The following is a 23,346-nucleotide window of genomic DNA, read 5'->3' as shown; positions in this document are numbered from 1 at the left end:
CAGGAGTTGTGCTCAGGCTGGGCGTGATGCGGAAGTGGAGCCTTTAATCCCTGCGCAATCGCAATGACATTTCCAGGAAGTTAGCAACGAGCTGGCTTGTTTTGTTTTGACTGTCTGAGCTTCCCCCCCGACGACTGGGACTTGACCTTGCAAAAAACAAAAACAAAACCCCTTTGCAGCCTTTTCTTCTTGTGTGTGTGTGTGTGTGAGAGAGGGGATGGCGATCAGGCGGCAGCTGGAGTGCCTCGCCGAGGAGCTGAAATGCTCCATTTGCCTGGAGCTGCTGGACGAGCCGGTGGTGCTGGAATGCGGGCACGATTTCTGCCGGTCCTGCATCACCCGGAGCTGGGCAGAGCAGCAGCAGCAGCAGAGCGAGTGGGGCTGCCCGCAGTGCCGAGGCGTCTCGAAGCGGGGGAGTCTACGCAGCAGCCTGTCGCTGGCCAGCCTCTCCCGGAAGGTCAGGGAGCTGGAGCTGCTACCGGAGCCCGGGGAGGTGCACCCGCCTGACCCGGACCCGGACCCGGACCCGGACCTTCCCCGGTGCCCGGAGCACCGGCAGGAGGCACTGAAACTGCTGTGTGAAACCGACGGCCGACTCTGCTGCCTGCTGTGCCGGGACTCCGTGAAACACAGGCATCACCGCTTCCTGCTGCTGAGCGAGGCCGAGCCTGTTTACAAGGTGAAGGCAAACTTTTGCAAATCACTGGAGTGGTGGTGGGAGGGGAGGGAGGGGGGGGGGGGGGGAGAGATGATGTGGAGGGTCCAAATAGACTGGGGGTGGACAAAGTTAACAATCACACAACAACAGCAAACGCCAGGTTGTAGGAGAAAGTGCAGAGTTGCAGCACCCACACTCTTAGCTTTCCTGTAGTCCAATTTCTTTTTTGTTTTCTTTTCTCTTTTTTTTTGGTAGTGCTTATTTTTCCCCAGCACCCATGTCGTGTGTGTATGTGTCTGTGCAGTGTAGGACGCAGTAACAGCAGGTGTGTAAATCTGTATTTGTGTTTACAACAGGTTTATTTGGAAGCAGTAGCTTTCGGAGCGCTGCTCCTTCATCAGGTGGACGTGGAACAGGATCATAAGACACAGAATTTATAGCAGATGTTCACAGTGTCATGCATTTGAAATGATATATTGAACAAACCTGAATTGTTAAGTCTTTCATCTATTAGAATGGGTTACAGGTTTCGGTTCTTAAGTCCCAGAACTACTTCTAAGTCATATTCTCGAGATAACTTAAGGTTTTATATTAAAAGAAGGCGACATCTCAGTTACCTGATGGAGGAGCAGCACTCTGAAAGCTAGTGTGCTTCCAAATAGACCTGCTGGACTATAACCTGGTGTTGTATGATTTTTAACTAGATGGGGAGAGAGAAAGAGAGCTGGAAATCTTAAACTGATCCACAGAAATGCTGAGAGAGGCTGCACAAGTAGCTGCAGCAGGATTTTGAGGAAAGTCCCTGCTATAAATTCTTAAAGTTCTGGTGTTTTTATTTTTTTTAAATCTTTATTCATTTAAAATAAACTATATTTACACACCGCTATGGAGCGGAGCAGGCCAGACCAGACCACCTCAAAATATTATATGAAGGTTGAAAGGTGACCTGATAGAAGTTTATAAAATAATGAGGGGTATAGAGAGAGTTAGTGGTAATTGTCTTCTCCATTTCAAGACTGGAGCCACATTTTTAGGCCCACTGCTTTTTATTATTGATATAAATGATTTGGGTGTGTATGTTTGCAGATGACACCCTCTCTCTATTTCTCTCCATACAGTCCTGTATTAGACCCAAACTAACTCACTGGCCACTCTCAAAACCAACTCCACAGCCCCTCTCTCTATCTCTCTCCGTGATGTGGAGGTGCCGGTGTTGGACTGTGATGGAAAATGTTAAAAATCACACAATACCATGTGGTGTAGTGGACAGCCAAGAAGGTTACCTCTGAGTACAACAGAATCTCGATCAGATGGGCCAAAGGGCCGAGGAGCGGCAAGATGGAGTTTAATTTTGATAAGTGCGAGGTGTTGCGCTTTGGAAAAGGCAAATCAGGGCAGGACTTATACACTTAATGGTAAGGCCTTGGGGAGTGTTGCTGAACAAAGAGACCTTGGAGTGCAGGTTCATAATTCCTTGAAAGTAGATTCATAGGTAGATAGGATAGTGAAGAAGGCATTTGGTATGCTGTCCTTTATTGGTCAGAGTATTGACTACAGGAGTTGGGAGGTCATGTTGCGGTTGTACAGGACATTGATTAGGCCACTTTGGTATGCTGCGTGCAATTCTGGTCTCCCTGCTATAGGAAGGATGTCAAACCTGAAAGGATTCAGAAAAGATTGACAAGGATGTTGCCAAGATTGTGGAGGGTTTGAGCTATAGGGAGAGGCTGAGACTGTTTTCCCTGGAGCATCGGAGGCTGAGAGGTGACCTTATTGAGGTTTATAAAATCATGAGGGCCATGGATGGGGTAAATAGACAAGGTATTTACCTCTGGCTGGGGGAGTCCAGAACGAGGGGGCATAGGTTTAAGGTGAGAGGGGAAAAATTTAAAAGGGACCTGAGGGGAAACCACTTCACACAGAGGGTGGTGTGTGTATGGAATGAGCTGCCAGAGGATGTGGTGGAGACTGGTACAGTTACAACATTTAAAAAGCATCTGGATGAGGACATGAATAGGAAGAGGTTAGAGAGATATGGGCCAAGTGCTGCAAATGGGACCTGATTAATTTAGGATATCTGGGTCAGCATGGACGAGTTGGACTAAAGGGTGCTGTATATCTCTATGACTTTGAGTTGAGGGATTGCCCAGGGATTCTGAGAAAGGAATGGGAGGTGCAGAGGTTTGGGTCGAAAATTGGTGAACTCAGTGCTGAGTCCTGAAGGTTGTTGAGGGTCCAAGGTGAAGATTGCTCCCTGACAGACTGTCCCACGCTGAGATGTCAGCCGTGGCTCAGTTGGTCTGTCACTTGTCTCTGTGTCGCAAGTTCCAGGGTTCATGTCTCACTTCAGACACTTTGCCTACAGTGTCCATCAACAGCAGCTAGTGAGCACAGAACTCAGCGGTGCTGACTTTCAAATCAAATACTGTGGCCTCATCAACCATAGAAGTGTACAGCATGGAAACAGACCCTTCAGTCCAACTCGCCGACCAGGTCCAAAGATGTGCAGGTTAGGTGAGTTGGCCGTACTAAGTTGCCCATAGTGTTATGTGCATTAGTTAGGGGTAAATGTGGGGAATGGGTCTGGGTGGGTTACTCTTCAGAGGGTCGGTGTGGACTTGTTGGGCTGAAGGGCCTGTTTCTATACTGTAGGGAATCTAATCTCCTAACCTAATCTAGTCCCATTTGCCCAGCACCCGCACAATATCCCTCCAAACCCTTCCTATTCATATACCCATCCAGATGTCTTTTAAATGCTGTAATTGTACCAGCCTTCATCACATCCTCTGGCAGCTCATTCCATACACACACCACCCTCTGTGTCAAAAAGTTGTCTGTTAAATCTATTTTAACTGTTTCCCCTCTGCACCCTAAACCTATACCGTCTAGTTCTGGACTCCTCCACCCCGGGCAAAAGACCTTGTCTATTTATCCTATCCGTGCCCCTCCCCTCCTGATGTAAAAGATTGTATCGTTCATTTTGAAGTGGAGCAGGGATTACCCTCATGTCTTGGACAATATTTATCTTCTAACTAATGGTAAAACAAATAGATTATTTGGTCGTTGTCACATTGCGACTTCTGGGATTTCGCTATGTACAAACTGACTGCTATCTTTCCCACTGCACACCAGAAAGTACATTTCTAGAAACACCGAACTGGCTGTACAGGGCTTTGGGATGCTCTGATGCAGGAGAGGCGCAATATAAATGCAAGTCATTTCTTTTTCCTCAGTGTTCTATTTAAAGGTGTCTGTGATTTTTGAATTAATGCTCTGGTTCCAGGGACGACTGAAGTTGTCATTGAACTCAGCTGCCAGAAAGCAACTTCACGTGCTCAAAACTAAACTGATGCAGAAACAGGAGATTTCCAAAGTTAAGGTATGTGTTCCCATGCTAATGTTCTAGATTCTTGGTTAGTTTGAATTCTCTTTGTCATGAAAGGTTGTGATATTTTACGATTACGACATGGAGGTTTGGGTTCTACGGTCAAAGAGCCATGTATGGTTTTGGGTTTGAATGACATTTCTCTTGCTCAAACACCTTTTGAGTTCAGTGAGTGTTAGAAACAATGTGCAGGAGTAGGCCATTCGGCCCTTCGAGCCTGCATCACCATTCAGTACGATCATGGCTGATTATGTAATCTCAGTATCCCACTCCCACTTTCGTTCCATGTCCCTGGATCCCTTTTGCTGCAAGGTCCACATCCAGCTCCCTCTTGAATGTATCTACCAAACTGGTCTCAACAGCTTCCTGTGGGAGAGAATTCCCCAGGTTCCCAACTCTGAGTGAAGAAATAATTCCTCATCTCAGTCCTGAATGTCCTACCCCTTATTCTTAGACTGTGACCCCTAGTTCTGGACTTGCCCAACATCGGGAACATTCTTCCCGCCTCCAGCCTGTCCAGTCCCATCAGGATTTTGTATGTTTCCATGAGATTCCCCCTCATTGTTCTACATTCCACTGAGTACAAGCCCAGTCGATCCAGTCTTTCCTCATATGTCAGTCCTGCCATCCTGGGAATCAGGCTGGTGAAACTTCGCTGGAATTCCTCAATAGGAAGAATGTTCTTCCTCAGACTAGGAGACCAAATCTGCGCACAATACTTAAGGTGTGGCCTCACCAAGGCCCTGTCTAACTGTAGCAAGACATCCCTAATCCCAAATCCTCTCGCCATGAAGGCCAGCATGCCATGAGCTTTCCTCCAATCCAACCCTCAGTGACTGTTCCACCATGACACCCAGGTCTCATTGCACCTCACCTATTCCTAAACTGCCACCACTCAGATAATAACCTGCCTTGATGTTTTTTGTGACCAAAGTGGATAACCTCACATTTATCCATATTATATGGCATTTGCCAAGTATTTGTCCACTTACACAGCCTGTCCGAGTCACCCTGCAGCCTCTTAGCATCCTCCTCACAGCACACACTGCCACCCAGCTCAGTGCCGGCTGCAAATTTGGAGATATTGCTTTCAATTCCTTTGTCCAAATTGTTAATGTATATTGTGAGCAGGGGCTAGCTGGAAATTTGTTGATGCACCAACAATCGAGCCTTTTTAAAATCAATAAGAAGAAAAAAAAACCCTGTTGTTGCCAAGCAACTGGGAGTCTTATGAGTGAGGGAGACCGAGGGACGCGGGTCCGGTCAGTGAGTTTGTGCGGGTTGGGTCTGTCAGAAAAAGGTGTGGTGAGTTTTTCGTCATCCCCAAAACCATCAGGGATTGCCCTGATAGGAAGGCCTGAGTGACATAGAGTCGATAAGAGAGAAAACTCCATATTTAAATGACTATGGATGAGCAGTTTGCGGAATCCATATCAATAAATATGTGAGCTGTGTTCGCCATTTCTTGAATAGTCTCTGAAGGGATATTAACGAAAGAACTGCTGTGCAAAGAACTCAGAAACCAATTATAACCGAACAAAAAACTTTTGAAGTGGAAACAGGGCGACCGTTGACTGCAGATTGGGTATCTTTAAGCTTCTTGTTGAGGGAGAAATGGTTGAGTATTTACATCTGGTATTTCTAATAAGACCATTTGAACTGGGTCTTGTATAATGTAGTACAGTGAATGTTCTGCTTTCCTTTTTTTTGTGTGGAATAAACCTTTCTGCTCTTTTGTTAAAAGTACACTGGCAGCCTCTTGGGAATATGTTCAGTGACTACAATGGTAAACAAATAGCAATGATAGAACTTATGGTATATCAAGACAGGTCCCACTCTGGGATCTGATCTCTCCAAGACCATTAGCCGGGATCACAACACCGTTAGCTTTTTGTGTTGACGATATTTCACATCTCATTTTGATAGGAACAGTCAAGCAGCCTGCACACCCACATCACGTTGGAGTTTGCAAAAATGCATGAGTTTCTCGCCAGGAAAGAACAATGTTTACTTGGAGAGCTCAGCAGACAAGAGGAGAGGATTCTAAGTGCAATGGAGAAAGCACTCGGTGCAATCCAAAAAGAGCTAGACTGTGTTGAACGAGAGATATCAGACCTAGAGGCACGAATGAACCAAAAAGACACAGTCGCATTTCTGGAGGCAAGTGGTTGTTTAATTTGACCTGAATTACACAGGCAGCTGGAAGGGGAGGTAGTTTACCATAAAGTACAAAGTCCCAAAATAAAAGCACCAAATGTTGGAAATACACAACAGCTCGGACAGCAACTGTGCTGAGAGAGAGAGAGAGAGAGAGCTAAGGTTACAGTTCGGTCATCAGATCTTCTTACTCTTAGTCACTGCCTACTTTGCAAACGCCAATTGGAAATTGTGTTGCAAATCATTGTTTGTGTCCCAGTGAGAGCTCAGAGTTGGCTCGATCCACAGGCAGAAGATGCAAATCTCACTTCGTCACAAAAATCCAGGGCTGACATTCCAGCGTATTACAAAAAGAGAGCTACCCTGCCACCTTCTGGGTGAAGCGTTGAATCAGTATTTCATTCACCCTCACTCTCACATAGAAGAGAAAGATTCATACTTGAAATCTGAATCCAGGATAAAAAAGGAGCTGGATAAAACTGAGCAGGGCAGCCAGGAGCGATGGTGTGAAATAAAATTAATGTTTCTGGTTATTGACTTCTGAACAGAACCGGGAAGAAAGAAGGCACACAGACCACGTGGTTCACTAATGTCCTCCAGGGAGGACAATCTGCCTTCCTTTCCCAGTCTGACCTACAAACCCGCAGCAAATGCAGTTGACTGTCAACTCTGGCCAGTTAGGGATGGGCAATGAATGTAGGCCTAGTCAGAGACACCCGTGTTAGGGTGACATTGGTGGCTCAGTGATTAGCACTGCTGCCTCACAGCACCCAGATCCTGGGTTCGATTCTAACCTCTGACAACTAACTGCGAGGAGTCTGCATTGGGTGCTCCGGTTTCCTCTCGCAGACCAAAGATGCGCAGGTTAGGGTGGATTGGCCATGCTAAATTACCCCATAGTGTGCAGGCTAGGTGGGCTAGCCATGGGAAATGCAGGGTTACAGGGATGGGGGGGGGGGGTGATGGGATGCTCTTCAGAAGGTTGGTGTGGACTCGATGGGCCTAATGGCCTAATTCCATTCTGTGACAGAATAAAAACAAAAGGAGGAGTCCGAGGATCTGTTGAAAAGTCGTTGATGTTCGATTCTACCTATCCTTCTCCCCACATTTTTAATTTGTTCTTGGTTCTGTTATCCCTGATGTCCTGATCTATATTTAATAGACAATAGGTGCAGGAGTAGGCCATTCTGCCCTTCGAGCCTGCACCACCATTCCATATGATCATGGCTGATCATCCTTAATCGGTATCCTGTTCCTGCCTTATCTCCATAACCCTTGATTCCACTATCCTTGAGAGCTCTATCCAACTCTTTCTTAAACGAATCCAGAGACTGGGCCTCCACTGCCCTCTGGGGCAGAGCATTCCACACTGCCACCACTCTCTGGGTGAAGAGGTTTCTCCTCATCTCTGTCCTAAATGGTCTACCCCGTATTTTTAAGCTGTGTCCTCTGGTTCGGGACTCACCCATCAGCGGAAACATGTTTCCTGCCTCCAGAGTGTCCAATCTTTTAATAATCTTATACATCTCAATCAGATCCCCTCTCAGTCTTCCAGACTCAAGGGTATACATGCCCAGTCGCTCCAATCTTTCAACATAAGATAGTCCCGCCACTTCAGGAATTGACCTCGTGAACCTACGCTGCACTCCCTCAATAGCCAGAATGTCTTTCCTCAAATTTGGAGACCAGAACTGTGCACAATACTCCAGGTGTGGTCTCACCAGGGCCCTATACAGCTGCAGAAGAACCTCTTTGCTTCTATACTCAATCCCTCTTGTTATGAAGGCCAGTATGCTATTAGCCTTCTTCACTGCCTGCTGTACCTGCATGCTTACCTTCATTGACTGGTGTACAAGAATACCCAGGTCTCTTTGTACTGCCCCTTTACCTAAATGGATTCCATTGAGGTAGTAATCTGCCTTCCTGTTCTTGCCACAAAGTGGATAACCATACATTTATCCACATTAAACTGCTTCTGCCATGCATCTGTCCACTCCCCTAACCTGTCCAGGTCACCCTGTAATCTCCTAACATCCTCCTCACATTTCACCCTGCCACCCAGCTTTGTATCATCAGCAAATTTGGTAATGTTACTATTACTACCATCTTCTATATCATTAATATATATTGTAAAAAGCTGCGGTCCCAGTACTGATCCCTGCGGTACCCCACTGGTCACTGCCTGCCATTCCGAAAGGGAGCCGTTTATCACTACTCTTTGTTTCCTGTCAGCCAACCAATTTTCAATGATTGTTTCAATCCAATACCCCTGAAATCAATGTTCGAGAAAAGAAAGATTACCTGGCCATTCTCTCTCTATCGCTCTCTCTCTCTTCCCCCCCTCTCTCAAATACACATAAGGACGGACATATTTGCATTGGGAAACAATTCCGGGATAGTTTACAGTGCTGATTCCTGTGATAAGGGTTGTCTGTTGAGGAAAGTTTGAGCAGGGTTGAAGCTTTGAGTAGAACATTTTGGATCTTTCGAAAAGTGGGATAGGATTGGATTGAAACACTAGATTTGGATGGGACTTTGCGGCGTCGGTGCTGATTTTCCGGTGGGGGAGTTTGGAAATAAATGGCGCAGTCAGAGTTTGCCCATTGAAGGTAGTGAGGGGAAATGTCTTCCCTTCAGGGTTCTGATCTTTGGAATTCTCTTTCACAGAGAGCAGTGGTGGCTCAGTCATTGAATATATCAGAATCATTGAGTACTTACAGTGCAGTGGGTGGCCATTCAGCCCATCCTGTTGCTCCACCTATCTGAGCATTTTGACTTTGCACCAAACTTCACCCATACCCTCGCACATTATTTGGATGGAAACAATCATCTATTGCCCTCTGGGATACCGTATTAGCAGCTGCCTCCACCACACTTCCAGCAAGTGGCTTAGTGGTTAGCGCCGCTGCCTCACAATGCCAGGGACCCGGGTTTGATTCCAGCCTCTGGCGACTGTCTGTGTGCACGTTCCCTCCCCGTGTCTGCGTGGGTTTCCTCCCACAGTCCAAAGATGTGCCGGTTCGGAGGAATGCTAAATTACCCCGCAGTGTCCAGGAGATGGAGTAGCCATGGTGATATGTGGGGTTAGTGGAGAGGCTGGGGTCGGATGGGATGCTCTTCAGAGAGTAGGTGTGGACTCGAAGGGCTGAATGGCCTCTTTCCATACTGTAGGGATTCTATTAAGTGCACTTTAGACCCAAATCCCACAGGGCTGCTCTCTTATTAGAAGGCGATGACCCAGAGGGTCACCAAGGTCAAGGGGGAGGGGGGGGGGGGGGAAAGGGGGAAGACATTAAGAAGGTCAGTCCTTCAGACAGTGCGGGAATTGAACCCATGCTGCTAGTATCAGTTTGCTTTGCAAACCAACCTTCCAGCTAACTGACCACATGTGTAAAAATATGTTTTTTGCACCTCTCAGCTCCAGAGTGTTGCCCTGTTAAATGGAGAACAACTGTAGCATTTGAGTGTGGGCAAGGTTTAGGTGAAAGTGAGGTTTTTTTATTTTTTGTTGTTGTTGGATATGAAGAGATCGAGGGTGGGTAAGAGGTCAGCACTTGAAGAGATCGAGGGCGGATTACATGAGTCACTCAAATGTTAGTACATAGCTACAGCTTGGAATTGAGAAGGTCAGTGGAATGCTAACCTTTAATACAAGAGGAATTGTGCATAAATGGAAGCATTTCATGCTTCACAAATACTGTGCCCATTTGGTCTGTTTATTTAGGGAAGGACGTAAATATATTGGTTCAGGTAAAGGTTTACGAGATTGATACTTGGAGTGAGTGGGTTGTCTTCTGAGGATTAGTAGGAATTTAAAGAATGGGAGTAACTTATAGAGCCTTGCAACATGAACGCAGACCCTTCGGTCCAACCACACCATAATCCCAAACTAAACTTGTCCCACCTGCTTGCTCCTGCCCCATATCCTTCCAAACCTTTCCTATTATGTAATTGTCTTTTAAACATTGTAATCATACGCACATCCACCATTTCCTTTGGCAGTTCATTCCACACATGAACCATGCTCTGTATAATAAAAAGTTGTCCCTCATGTCTCTCTCAAATCTCTCTCGTCTTGCCTTAACAATGTGCTCCGTAGTCTTGAAATTCCCTACTGTAGAAAAAAGACACCTGCCATTAACCCTATCTATGCCTCTCATGATTTTACAAACCTCTAGAAAGTCAGCTCTCAACCTCCTATGCTCCAGTGAAAATATCCGAGCCTCTCCTTATAACTCAAACCTTCCATACCTGGCAATATCCTGGTAAATCTCTTCTGAGCCCTCTCGTGTTTAATAATATCATAGAATCCCTATGGTGTGGAAACAGGCCATTTCCCCAATACCGACCCTCTGAAGAGTATCCCACCTAGACCCATTCCCTTACCCTATTACTCTACATTTCCCCTGACTAATGCACCTAACACTATGGGTAATTTAGCATGGCTAATCCACCCTAACCTGTACGTCTTTGGACTATGGGAGGAAACTGGATCACCCAGAAGAAACCCATGCAGACACGGGGAAAATGTGCAAACTCCACACAGTCACCTGAGGGTGGCGTTGAACCTGGGTGCCCTGGTGCAGTGAGGCAGCAGTGCTAGCCGCTGTGCCAGCCAAATTCTTCCTTCCTGTAATAGGGCGACCAGAACTGGAGATGGTGATCCAGCAGAGGCCTCACCAATGTCTTGTACAACCTCAACATGACATCCCAACTCCTGTACTCAAACCTGATTGAAGGGTGTACCATCCTGAATAGTATTAACAAACTGGAAGTGGGAAGGATGTTTCCTCTTGTGAGTCAATCCAGGGCTACGGGCCACAGTTTAATAAACCCCGACTGCCCTTTTTAGGAGTGAGTTAGGAGGAATTTTCTCTCTGAGAGGTGTATAACCTTTGGAACTCTCTGCCTCAATCAGCATGTCATCAAATATTTTTAAAGCCGATGGAGATAAGTTTATTTTCTCGTGTAGGGGAGCCAAGGGTGGATAGAAATGTGGAATTCAAACTGCAGAGATCAGCCATGATCTTATGGAATGGTGGAGCAGGTTCGATCTATCATAGGATCTATCAGACCATTTGGCCTATCAAGTCCACGCCTACCCGCCGATGAGCATACCACCCGGACCTAGCCCCTACAATAACCCGTAACTTGACATTTCCCATGGCTAACCCAACAGGCCTGTGCATCCCTGAGTACTGTGGGGAAAAATTTAGCATGATTAATCCACCATAACCTACACACTTTTGTGGCTGTGGGGGGAAACCCACTCAGACAGGGGGAGAAGGTGCAAACTCCACACAGGCGGTCGCCCGAGGCTGGAATCGAACCCAGCTCCCTGGTGCCGTGAGGCGGCAGTGCTAACCACTTAGGTCCTGTCTTGTGTGGTTGCAAAACGTTTTAAAACAATGCTGACTGGTCCCAAATTCTTCTATGAGTAGGAGCGGCATTTCTCTACCTAGACCCCTCCATGATTTTTAAAATTTCTATTAAATCTCCTTCTCTCTCAAGAAAACAGGCCTGACTTCTCCCAATCCATCTTGCTGCCTGGAATGCCTCATCCCTGGAGCCATTCTTAGAGACCATTCTTCCCAGTCCTCCAATGCAACTGCTTCCTTCCTAAAGTCTGATGGCACAAACTGTGCACAATGCTCCATATCCAAGGTGGAGTTAGTGGGGGAGGCAATGGCCTAGTGGTATTGTCACTGGACTGTTAAGCCAGAGACCCAGGTAATGCTCTGGGGATCCAAGTTCAAATCCTGCCAGGGCAGTTGTGGAATTTGAATTCAGTAAAAATCTGGACAACTTAGAGTAAGATTCTAATGATGAGTGTGAGCCAATTGTTGGAAAAACTTATCTGGTTCACTCATGCCCTCCATGTGACTCCAGACCACACCGCGGTGTGGTTGACCCTCAACTGTTCCATGGGCAATAAATGCTGGGCCTAGGCAGCAACACCCTCATCCTGTGAAAGAATTAAACAAACAGTTAGTGACAAAAAATTTGATCGACAAGGCAATCTGGAGTTACAGAGGGCAGCAGGGAAGCAAAATTTCAGGTGTTCCGCAAAGTGCGGACACAAGTGCAAAGAAAATTGGATGTAAAAATCTGGGATCTTTCAGGTCCTTCAGCCACAGCAAACCAACTCAATCAAACCAATTGTGAAGCTGCCAAACGTTATGTATTGAGTACAGGAGTTGGGAGGTCATGTTGCGGCTGTACAGGACATTGGATAGGCCACTTTTGGAATATTGTGTTCAATTCTGGTCTCCCTGTTATAGGAGAGATTAGATTAGATTCCCTACAGTATGGAAACAGGCCCTTCGGCCCCACCAACCTTCCAAAGAGTAACCCACCCAGTCCCCTACCCTATGTTTACCCCTGACCAATGAATCTAAAACTATGGGCAATTCACCTAACCTGCACATCTTTGGACTGTGGGAGGAAACCCACACAGACATGGGGAAAAACGTGCAAACTCCACACAGACAGTCGCCCAAGGCAGGAATTGAACCTGGCGCTATGAGGCAGTAGTGCTAACCACTGAGCCACCTTGCCACTCTAAGATGATGATCAACTTGAAAGGATTTGCAAGGATAGACAATAGGTGCAGGAGTAGGCCATTCTGCCCTTTGAGTCAGCACCACCATTCATTATGATCATGGCTGATCATCCTCAATCAGTATCCTGTTCCTGCCTTATCCCCATAACCCTTGATTCCACTATCCTTAAGAGCTCGATCCAACTCTTTCTTAAAAGTATCCAGAGACTTGGCCTCCACTGCCCTCTGGGGCAGAGCATTCCATACACCCACCACTCTCTGGGTTGAAGAAGTTTCTCCACATCTCTGTTCTAAATGGCCTACCTCTTATTTTTAAACTGTGTCCTCTGGTTCAGGACTCGCCCATTAGCGGAAACATGCTTCCTGCCTCCAGAGTGTCCAATCCTTTAATAATCTTATGTCTCAATCAGATCCCCTCTCAGTTTTCTAAACTCAAGGGTATACAAGCCCAGTCGCTTCAGTCTTTCAGCGTAAGGTAGTCCTGCCATTCCAGGAATTGACCTCGTGAACCTACGCTGCACTCCCTCAATAGCCAGAATGTCTTTCCTCAAATTTGGAGACCAGAACTGTACACAGTACTCCAGGTGTGGTCTCACCAGGGCCCTGTACAGCTGCAGAAGGACCTCTTTGTTTCTATACTCAATTGGAGGATTTGAGCTTTAGGGAGATGCTGAATTTTCCCTGGAGTATCAGAGGTTCGGGGTGGGTGGGGGGGGGAGTGGTTTATAAAATCCCGTGGGACAGGGTAGGGTGAATAGACAAGTTCTTTTTCCCCAGGGTAGGGGAGTCCAAAACTAGAGGGCATAGGTTTATGTGGAGAGGGGATATTTTAAAAGGGACCTAAGGGGCAACTTTTTTTGTGTATGGAATGAGCTGCCAGAGGAAGTGGTGGAGGCTGGTACAATTACAGCATTTAAAAGGCATCTGGATGGGTATATGAATAGGAAGAGCTTAAGAGGGATATGGGCCGGGTGCTGGCAGGTGGGACTAGGTCAGATTGGGGATGTCTGCTCGATGTGGACAAGTTGGATGAAAGGGTCGGTTTCCATGCTGTATGACTCTAAGTAAAAGCAGCAGCTAGCTGGTAAATTGTGTGGCGATGGAAGCAGTAACTACACACACAGACAGGTTAATGCATTTAATGTTTGTTAGACCACAGACCTATTCAAATCAGTCATGATCTTATGGAATAATGTCGCAGACTGGAGGAGATGAATTGCCTACTCCCGCTATGATTCTCCTGGTCTGACCCCATTTTCAGCACGTGGAGGTTTTACAACAGAGTAAATAGTGGGATTTCCTCACTGCCACCCAACCTGAACTTGCTGTTTTTGTATTGTTTAGGTGGAAGCATCTCAGAAGAACAGGTAAAACACCTTTGAATTTATTCAAAATGGCAAAGATTGCATTGAATATTTCGTTTTACTTAATGAACTTTCGATAGGAATCGCATCCTAATGTGAACATTTAATCTTTCAGCTTTGAACATGAAAAACATCCTACTCTGCTGTTTGTTGATGAGGCCCTATCTCTCGGTGTCTTCAAAGGTCCTTTACAGTACACAGTTTGGAAAGAGATGATAGGCTGCATCAACCCAGGTAAAACATAAAAACACTCATCACATTTGATTTGTACAATAAAAAGTGAAACACCCTTGATGAAAATGTATTAAACATCACACATGCAAAAAAAAAAGTTTTTGTTAAACAAAAGTTGTTAAATGTAGTAGTTGTTATTGCACGTTGATGGGGAAAATCCTTCCAGATTGAGGAGCAGAAGTAAAGAGAGATATGGAACATTATCAGTCTTTCCAAGAGATCAAAACTCATCACTTGGATTTGATATGGTGTGGAGTTATAAAACCATCAAGCTATGAAATAGGTGTCAAACCTGAAATAACTCCACGAAGGCTGGCATCCTGTCACCAAGTCGCCCTTTATTTGGGCGTGCATAGTTCATGACACACTGACCCAGCTCACACCTCTCAGAGTGAATGAAACCTCTGACACTCCTCTTCTTATCTGTCAGTCAGGGCTCCCTGATTGGACCTTGATATACAGCCCTGGTCAGGGAAATCCTATTCTGGGAGGACCACCAGCCTGACATTGCTCCTGTCACTACAAAGACCTTCGAGGTGGGAGGCATTGGGAGATTCCTCACATCCAGTGAGGATTTTAACACTCCAGATGTAGACAACATGAAACCGGGAGCGTTGCAGTTACATGGGTAAACTGGAGAAGTTAGGGCTATTAAAGTCATAGAGATGTACCACACGGAAATAGACCCTTCAGTCCGACTACACCATGTGGACCAGATATCCAAACTTAATGTAGTCTTATTTGCCAGCACTTGGCCCATATCCCTCCAAACCTTTTCTATTCATACCCATCCAGATGCCTTTTAAATGCTGTAATTGTACCAGCCTCCACCACTTCCTCTGGCAGTTCATTCCACACACGCACCACGTGTGAATGCCGTGAAAGGTCTGGACAGAGTATGTAGGACAAACCTTTCCCACTGTAGGATGAAGTGTGAACCAGGGCACACAGAGTTAAAGTCCATTGTCAGTGCTTCACTGGGCAATGTAAAGGAAGACCACCTGAGTTAGGAAGTGCTCAGGGAGTGGCTGACTCAACCGTGGCTTTCAAAATCTGAAACGAAAGAAGATGCGGCGTGGTTGGAAAGAGGGGGGGGGTGGGGTGGGGAGCGGAATGACTAGGTTGCATGGATCCAGCATAGACACAAGAGCCCCCTTTCTCTGCTGTAGCTGGTAAACATTTTACAACCAAAAAAATATTTTCAACCCACTGCATCAAAATGATGTGCCTCTCTGTTTAGCCACTTGGTGGTGTTGGCTTCCTCCCTGGAGGAGGAGGTGTTCCCAGGTTGGTTTTATGTTGCACTGGTCGTCCCTCTCAGGAACAACTCCCTGCCAAACTTGCAAATATACAGCGTTGTCATGTATATTTGTGATCATAAAGAATTGCCGATGCTTTCACAATCCTTGGAGTCTTTTAACAAGTATTTCACAATAACTGCCGGAGGAAGCAAATGGCATATGCCTGCTTCAGATTCTTAGCTTTGAATCCTCTTTTTAATTTCACAAGGATATTTTATTTATAAAACAATATCTCTTATATAGTGTGTATGTATGTGTGTGTACACAAATATACATAGAAACATATTTATATATACACACAATATAGAGATTTTGTTTTATAAATGTGTGTGTACATATATATATATATAAGGTATAAATATGTATACACACACACACACACACACAGTTATGGATCAAGCAGATGTGAAGTGGATATCCCAGGCATGATGCAACTGGTCAAATCACTCGACTTTAAGCAAAACAGAGTTTATTTAAACACCGCAATTGAAAGACGAACAAAGGAAAGCAGAATTTAGAATAACTTAACTATTGGAAAATTTTACGATTGCGCTGCTCCTTGGCTGCTGCCTGAACTGCTGTGCTCTTCCAGCACCACTAATCCAGATATTGGAAAATTTAGCTGACCCAATTCAGCAGCTTAACTGAGGAACTGTTCCAATACAGTCACATTCCATAAGCACACTCTTTGGTCAAAAGGTAAATTGAAGCACGGATCCTTAGAAGCGTTGGGGGGGGTGGGGGGGAGCGGAACAACATCCAAAGATTTCAGAGGAATCTTTTACTGAAGCTTGCAACACTTCTGGACTCCAACATCTTGTCACTGCTACAGCAGATAAAAACTAGATAAAAACACCTGAACTGGGAGAACTGGCCGCTCCCCTTCCATTGTTAAACTAGACTCTTCGGCACCTCTGCCTTTACAAACTCTCTTCTTAACAAAAAGCCAAGCACAGCATAACCTTTTTAAAGTGGCAGCCTTGTCACAATGCACAGCAGCAAACACAGTTTGGTTCTGTGCGCCAACGTATGAAGGAAACAAACAAGCATTAGAGTTCGACTCTATCGAAACAAACCAAAGGCATCTCTTACTTGAACCATATATAGTTGAGGCACGGGCAGGCCCAATAACCGAATGGACCCACGTTTAAATTCGGCAGAAAAGTCCTCAGACGATGGTCTTTCCCCACTCTGCCTTGGTGGCAGCACCCCGAAGCGTTTGTCATCCCTCAGCACATAGTCCTTGGAATGTAACGCTGGGTCAAGGTCAGCTCCTTGTTAACTCTTGATCCGTGCTTAACTTATATTGAGTCCTGCCAAAAACGTAAAACTCTTCTTATTCTTAAATTCCATGCACTTTTCTATTTCTGTGACATTCCCCAGCTCATTCCTGATGAAGGGCTTATGCCCGAAACGTTGACTCTCCTGCTTCTCGGATGCTGTCTGACCTGTTGTGCTTTTCCAGCACCACACTCTCGACTCTAATCTCCAGCATCTACAGTCCCCACTTTTGCCTATAAACACCCAGATCCCTTTCTAATGCAGCATTGTGCAGTCTCACTTCAGTAGCACGGTGGCTCAGTGGTTAGCACTGCTGCCTCACAGCACCAGGGACCCGGGTTCGATTCCAGCCTCGGGCAACTGTCTGTGTAACATTTGCACGTTCTCCCCTTGTTTGCATGGGTTTCCACCCACAGTCCAAAGATGTGCAAGTTAGGATGCATTGGCTGTGGTAAACTATCCCATAGTGTTCAGGGATGTGCAGCTTAAATGCATTAGTCAAGGGTAAATATAGGGTGGGTCTGGGTGGGATGTTCTTCGGAGGGTTGGTATGGACTTGTTAGGCCGAAGGGCCTGTTCCCACACTGTAGGGATTCTATGATAACACTGTTTCTGCATTCTTCTTGCCAAAGTGGACAACTTCACACTGTCCCACATTATACTTCATCCACCAATGGTTTGTCTTACCCACTCACTGCACTTATCCTTATCCCATTCAAGGCCCTTTGTATCCTCCACACAACACACTTTCCTATCTTTGTCTAAAGTACAGGGGGTCCTTCCCACCCGAGTCGTATACAATGTATGGTTCATAAATGGTTGAGTCACCAGGAGCTGGGGAATATCACAGAAATAGAAAAGTGCATTTTCGACAGGACTCAATATAAGTTAAGCACGGATCAAGAGTTAACAAGGAACTGACCTTGACCCAGAGTCACATTCCAAGATCCAGGTCTATGTGCTGAGGGACGGGCTAAATTCCCGATGAAGGGCTTTTGCCCGAAACGTTGATTCTCCTGCTCCTCAGATGCTGCCTGACCTGCTGTGCTTTTCCAGCACCATACTCTTGACTCTAGGTGTTTGTTACCAATAATGACAATGGGAAATGGGATGTGAGTCTTTCTGGTGAAGAGTTTAGAGTATGGAAATAGGGAAGTCTACTGCCATGTGCAGAACACTGCTGAGAGTATAAGCACACTCTGGAGTATAGTCTGCAGTTCTGCCTCCTCAATGTTTGCACTGAAGGCAGACCAGAGAAGGTACAGTGAAGTGATTCCTAAGTTGATGGACTTGTCTTGAGAGGAAGTTGAAGATGCCGAAGGGAGTTGAGAGGATGAGAAGTTGGTCTTATTGAAACATAGAGAATTCTGAGGGGACTTGACAGAGTAGAAGCTGAGAGGTGTTTCCTGCCTCATCCACAACTAAGGTCACCGCTTAAAAATAGAATCGTAGAATTTTACAGCGTAGAAGGAGGCCACTTGGCCCGTCTTGTCTGTACTGGCTCTTGAATGTGCTACCCAGCGAGTCCCATTCTCCAGCCCTGTCTCCGTAGCCCTGTAAATAGATCACTTTCCAATACATACCCAGCTCTCACTTGAAACCTCCTGGGAAACTGCCTCCAGAATTCTCCCGGGCAGTGGATTCCAAATCTGAACAACTCTCTGAGTCGAGATGTTTCTCCTCCTCCTCACTCCTCGCGCTCCAGCTGACAGTCTTGAAATTATGTCTCCCCCCGCTCCCCCCAAATATTGCCGGAGCAATACTGAATATCCCTGTCAAAATTTTAATCACCTCTTAATTTTTCTCTGCTCCAAGGGCGAGTAAGCCCAAAGTTCTCTCATCTTTCCTTGTATCTTCAAATCCTTCATTCCTTCTCGTTCTTAAAAAATTGCCTTTGAACTCTCTCTCCAGGCCTTTAACATCCTTCCTTACACAAGGTGCCCAGAACTGAACACAATTGTGCACACCAAACGTGGTGTGACAAAATGAGGTGTCTGCCATTCACTTTGACAAACCACAAATCTGCTGGTCTGGCAGAGCAAAGAGCTGTCCTCAACTGGAGGTTGAATGGGGTATTAGGTTGGAATAGCAGGAATGGAGAACTGCAGACCCCAGAGAGTCGCAGTCAAAAGGTGTGGGGCGCTGGAAAAGCACAGCAGGCCAGGCAGCATCCGAGGAGCAGGAGAGTCGAAGTTTCAGGCATTCCTGACGAAGAGCTTATGCCCAAAGCAGCAACCCCTCCTGCTCCTTGGATTCTGCCTGAATCTCCTGTGCTCTACTTGCACCATATGTTTCGACTGTTCTGGAGCAGTATGTGCAGTTCCGGTCGCTCTGTTACAGGAAGGATATTATTAAGCTCGAGAGGCTAGAGAAGAGATTTACCAAGATGTTGCTGGGTTTGGAAGGTTTGAGTTATAAGGAGAAGCTAGATAGGCTGGGACTTGTTTTCACTGGAGTGACAGAGGTTGAGAGGTGACCTTACAAAGGCTCGTAAGATCATGAGGGATGTGTATAAGGTGAATGGCAGGTGTCTTTTCCATTGGGTTGAGGATTTCAAGACATATTTTTAAGGTGAGAGAAGAGAGAACTATTAAAAAAAAAAGACATGGAGGGGCAATTTATTTTTTTACACACCGAGAGTGGTTTGTGTGTGGAATGAACTTCTGAGGAAGTGGTGGATGTGGGTGCAGTTACAATGTTTAAAAGATATTTGCATAAGTACAGGAATAGGAAATGTTTGGAGGAATATGGGCCAGGAGCAGGCAAGTGGGAATAGTTTAGTTTGGGATGATTGTCGGCACGGACTGGTTGGACCGAAGGGTCTGTTTCCGTATTGTATGACTCTGTGACTGTGACATTTGAGGTTGCACATTAAAATTTGATTGGGCAAAGTCCAACAAAATGTACAAAGGGACTTTGTGTTTGGCATGTCAATTAGAGGCCTTTGAAGTTGTGAACAAGCAATGTAGATCAGTTTAATGCGATTGGATTGTCAAAAGGCTTTTGAAAACGTCAATGAGATGATTAAGCCCCACACGTTAGAGTTCATAGCAGTGGGTCGAGGACTGATTGATGAAAACAGTTATTTTCAGGTTGGTAGCTTACTGGTGGGCTACTGCAAAGGTCAGTACTTGGACCTTGGTTCCTTACATTCGATAGGCATGACTTTGATCGAGTGAGGAGCCATGTTTGTTAACAATACAAAGTTAGGTTGGAATGTGAGCTGTCTGCAAGATGCTCGAGAGACTGCAGAAGATTACAGATGGGTTAAGTGTGTGGGCAGATGGAATACAATGTGGGAAAATACCACATTATCCACAATAAAGGTTCATTAGGAAAGCAGCATAGTTTTAATGTGGCACCAGACCAGGAAATGCTATATTCCAGGGGCCTGCAGCCAAGTGTACTGGACCTTCGTGTTAACTGTTAAGAAAGCAATTTGTATGTTAGCCTTCATGAGAAAGGGATTGTATGAGAAAAATGGTCTTCCTGCATAGGTGCACAGTTTTATTCTCCTTAGCTGAAGAAGAGTGGTTCTACTTACCTTGGCGATGTATCGAAGGTTCTTTGCTAATGTCCAGAATGTGACAGTGCTGGCCTGCTGGGTATTTCTTGCCCAACCCCGGTTGCCCAGAGAGCAACTGCGTTAGTGATCCTGATGGGTTTCCCTTCCCCAAGATCATTTTTCTTCATCTGCCTCTGAATTCCAGATTTGTATTGAATTCAGATTTTACCAGCTGCCACGCTAGGTCATCCCCAGGGCGTTCCCTAGGACGCTGGATTAATAACCCAGTGATATTACCGGCAAGCCTTCACCATCCCTCCTTCACAAGAGCAGATCGTCCAATGAACGGAGACTGAGGAGAGGAGGCTTAATGGGAGGGAGATCTCATTGAAACGTACATGAGGGGCTTGACGGTGTGATCGCTGGGAGAATGTTGCTCCTGACTCTGGGATCTGGAACTGAGGATCTCGTTCCAGAATAAAGGATGGCCCATTTAGGACCAAAGTGAGGAGAGCTTTCTGCGCCCAAAGAGTGGTGGAACTTTCGGGTTCTCTATCCTTAAGCCCTGGGAGTTGGTCTTCGAGTGCGAAAGCGACTCAGGGGAAACAGGATGGTGAGGGTTAGCGTGGACTGTATTGAATGACACAGCAAACTCAAAGGCCTGAGAGAAGGTCCTGCTTCTCAGACACTTAGGTGAAGATTTGCTAAATCTCCTCACAGTGGGATGTCTAGTCTCCAGTATTCTAGACTGTGGGTGTATCTACCCCTACATGGCGAGGAGCGGGGGGGTAAGCACGTCAACAATGGGGTTCATCACCAACCACGTCAAAGGCAATTGGAGATGGGCAGCAACACTATCCTTACCATTGGTGCCCTGGAGGGAAGGAAATCTGCCATTCCTAACTGGCCTCATCTGTCCCATAGTCTAGATTAGAGTGGTGCTGGAAAAGCACAGCAGGTCAGGCAGCATCCAAGGAGCAGGAAAATCAACGCTTTGGGCAAAAGCCCTACATCAGGAATAGAGGTCATCTGTCTCATAGTCTCTTAACTGGTGGGTGGCACGGTGGCACAATGGTTAGCACTGCTGCCTCACAGCGCCAGAGACCCGGGTTCAATTCCCGCCTCAGGCGACTGACTGTGTGGAGTTTGCACATTCTCCCCGTGTCTGCGTGGGTTTCCTCTGGGTGCTCCGGTTTCCTCCCACAGTCCAAAGATGTGCAGGTCAGGTGAATTGGCCATGCTAAATTGCCCGTAGTGTTAGGTAAGGGGTAGATGTAGATGTAGGGGTATGGGTGGGTTGCGCTTCGGTGGGGCGGTGTGGACTTGTTGGGCCGAAGGGCCTGTTTCCACACTGTAAGTAATCTAATCTAACTGCCCTATCTACTTGACCTTTGGCTGTGGACTTGAGGCAGGCTGGAAGGTGCCTGGGAGATGTGTTTAGAAAAAATTTTAAATACCGCAGCGTTTCAATTGGTTTGATTGTAACGCTTCTCCTCCTGATATTCACAGGGTCGCATGTTAGAATTTGGTTAGGCAGAGTCAGCCCGCCTTTATGAAAGGGGTCTTGTATTTGACGTGTCGATGAGAGGTTACAGAGATGTCCAGCACAGAAACAAACCCTTTGGTTCAACCCATCCATGCCGACCAGATATCCCAACCCAATCAAGACCCATTTGCCAGCACCCGGCCCATATCCCGTCAAACCCTTCCTATTCATATACCCACCCAGATGCCTTTTAAATGTTGCAATTGTACCAGCCTCCACCACTTCCTCTGGCAGCTCATTCCACACACGTACCACCCTCTGCGTGAAAAAGTTTCCCCTCAGATCCATTTTAAATCTTTCCCCTCTCACCCTAAACCTATGCCCTCTAGTTCTGGACTCCCCGACCCCAGGAGGGGAAGCGGGGGAGACCGTGACTAATCAACCTCTCGGTGTCCCTCATGATATTGTAAACTTCGACCCCTTACTTTATCAAGTTGCTGGTGTAATTTCAGTTTCCTTTGCTCCCCCCCGCTAGCTCCAGCCTCGCTGACCCTGGATCCGAAGACGGCTAATCCCTGGCTGGTGGTGGGTGAGGAAGGGACCGGAGTCCGGCTCGGTGACAGATGGCAGGATGCCTCCGACAACCCGGAGCGGTTTGACCAGTGCGTCAGTGTGCTGGCCTCGGAGGGATTCACGTCAGGCCGCCATTACTGGGAGGTGGAGGTGGGCGGTAAGACGGAGTGGGACCTGGGGGTGGTGGCGGAGTCTGCTAACAGGAAGGGCGATATCACGGCCGCCCCGGAGGACGGGTACTGGATAATGTGGCTGGTGAACCAGACGGACTACGTGGCTTGTACCTCTCGCCCGACCCACCTCAAGGTAGCCGGCAAACCCCGGAAGATCGGAGTATTCCTGGACTACGATGGGGGGCAGGTGTCCTTTTACAACGCGGACGACATGTCCCATCTCCACACCTTCACCCACACCTTCACGGAAAAACTCTACCCTTACTTCAGCCCAGGGCTGGCCGACAGGGGGGAAAGTGCTGAGGAGCTGAGGATCTGCCCCATCAGAGGCCTCTGCTCTGTTTGAATCCGGCCGATGGCACCTGCAAACAGGGAGGGAGTGACTCTCGTTGCTCGTTCGCCCCTTGCGGTGATTTATTTTTAACTTGGCATCAACCTTGCAGGCTCTGAAAAGGATTGTGGGCTTGTGTTGCAAACTGGGAATACTTTATTCAGATTTAACGCAATCTCCACTTCAAGCAGCAATGCCACTTAATTATACCTGTACAAATGGCACCAAAATAAACAAGTTCCAATATTCCATGAAACCTCAATAAAAGGAATGCTTCCAGGATTGAAGAAATGTTGTTCTTGTTATGAGGGTGGGTGTATAAATTGTCCAAATGAA

At 46.5% G+C, this 23,346-nt stretch overlaps 1 protein-coding gene across 2 annotated transcripts; it reads left to right on the top strand.

The window, feature by feature from the left end:
* Positions 1 to 23,292, top strand: LOC140455392 (zinc-binding protein A33-like). Of its 2 annotated transcripts, XM_072550197.1 has the most exons (6): positions 7 to 679; positions 3,942 to 4,037; positions 5,970 to 6,203; positions 14,107 to 14,129; positions 14,242 to 14,360; positions 22,469 to 23,292. In XM_072550197.1, exons 1-6 carry the CDS (start codon positions 218 to 220, stop codon positions 23,023 to 23,025), a joined length of 1,491 nt encoding a protein of 496 aa, XP_072406298.1. In that variant the 5' UTR covers positions 7 to 217; the 3' UTR covers positions 23,026 to 23,292. The 2 variants fall into 2 exon arrangements, with proteins under 2 accessions (XP_072406299.1, XP_072406298.1); XM_072550198.1 differs by lacking the exon at positions 5,970 to 6,203 and having other exon boundaries at positions 1 to 679.
* Positions 23,293 to 23,346: the final 54 nt, after the last annotated feature.

The sequence above is a fragment of the Chiloscyllium punctatum genome, chromosome 30 (assembly GCF_047496795.1).
Source record: "Chiloscyllium punctatum isolate Juve2018m chromosome 30, sChiPun1.3, whole genome shotgun sequence".
Classification (NCBI taxonomy): Eukaryota; Metazoa; Chordata; class Chondrichthyes; order Orectolobiformes; family Hemiscylliidae; genus Chiloscyllium; species Chiloscyllium punctatum.
Note: the sequence above shows the minus strand (reverse complement) of the source record. Positions and strands in the feature narration are given on the sequence as shown.

Coding starts and splice junctions, on each gene's coding strand:
- LOC140455392 (XM_072550197.1), top strand. CDS start 218: ATGGCGATCAGGCGGCAGCTGGAGTGCCTCGCCGAGGAGCTGAAATGC. Junction 680..3,941: donor AGGCCGAGCCTGTTTACAAG/GTGAAGGCAAAC, acceptor CTCTGGTTCCAG/GGACGACTGAAGTTGTCATT. Junction 14,130..14,241: donor GAAGCATCTCAGAAGAACAG/GTAAAACACCTT, acceptor TTAATCTTTCAG/CTTTGAACATGAAAAACATC.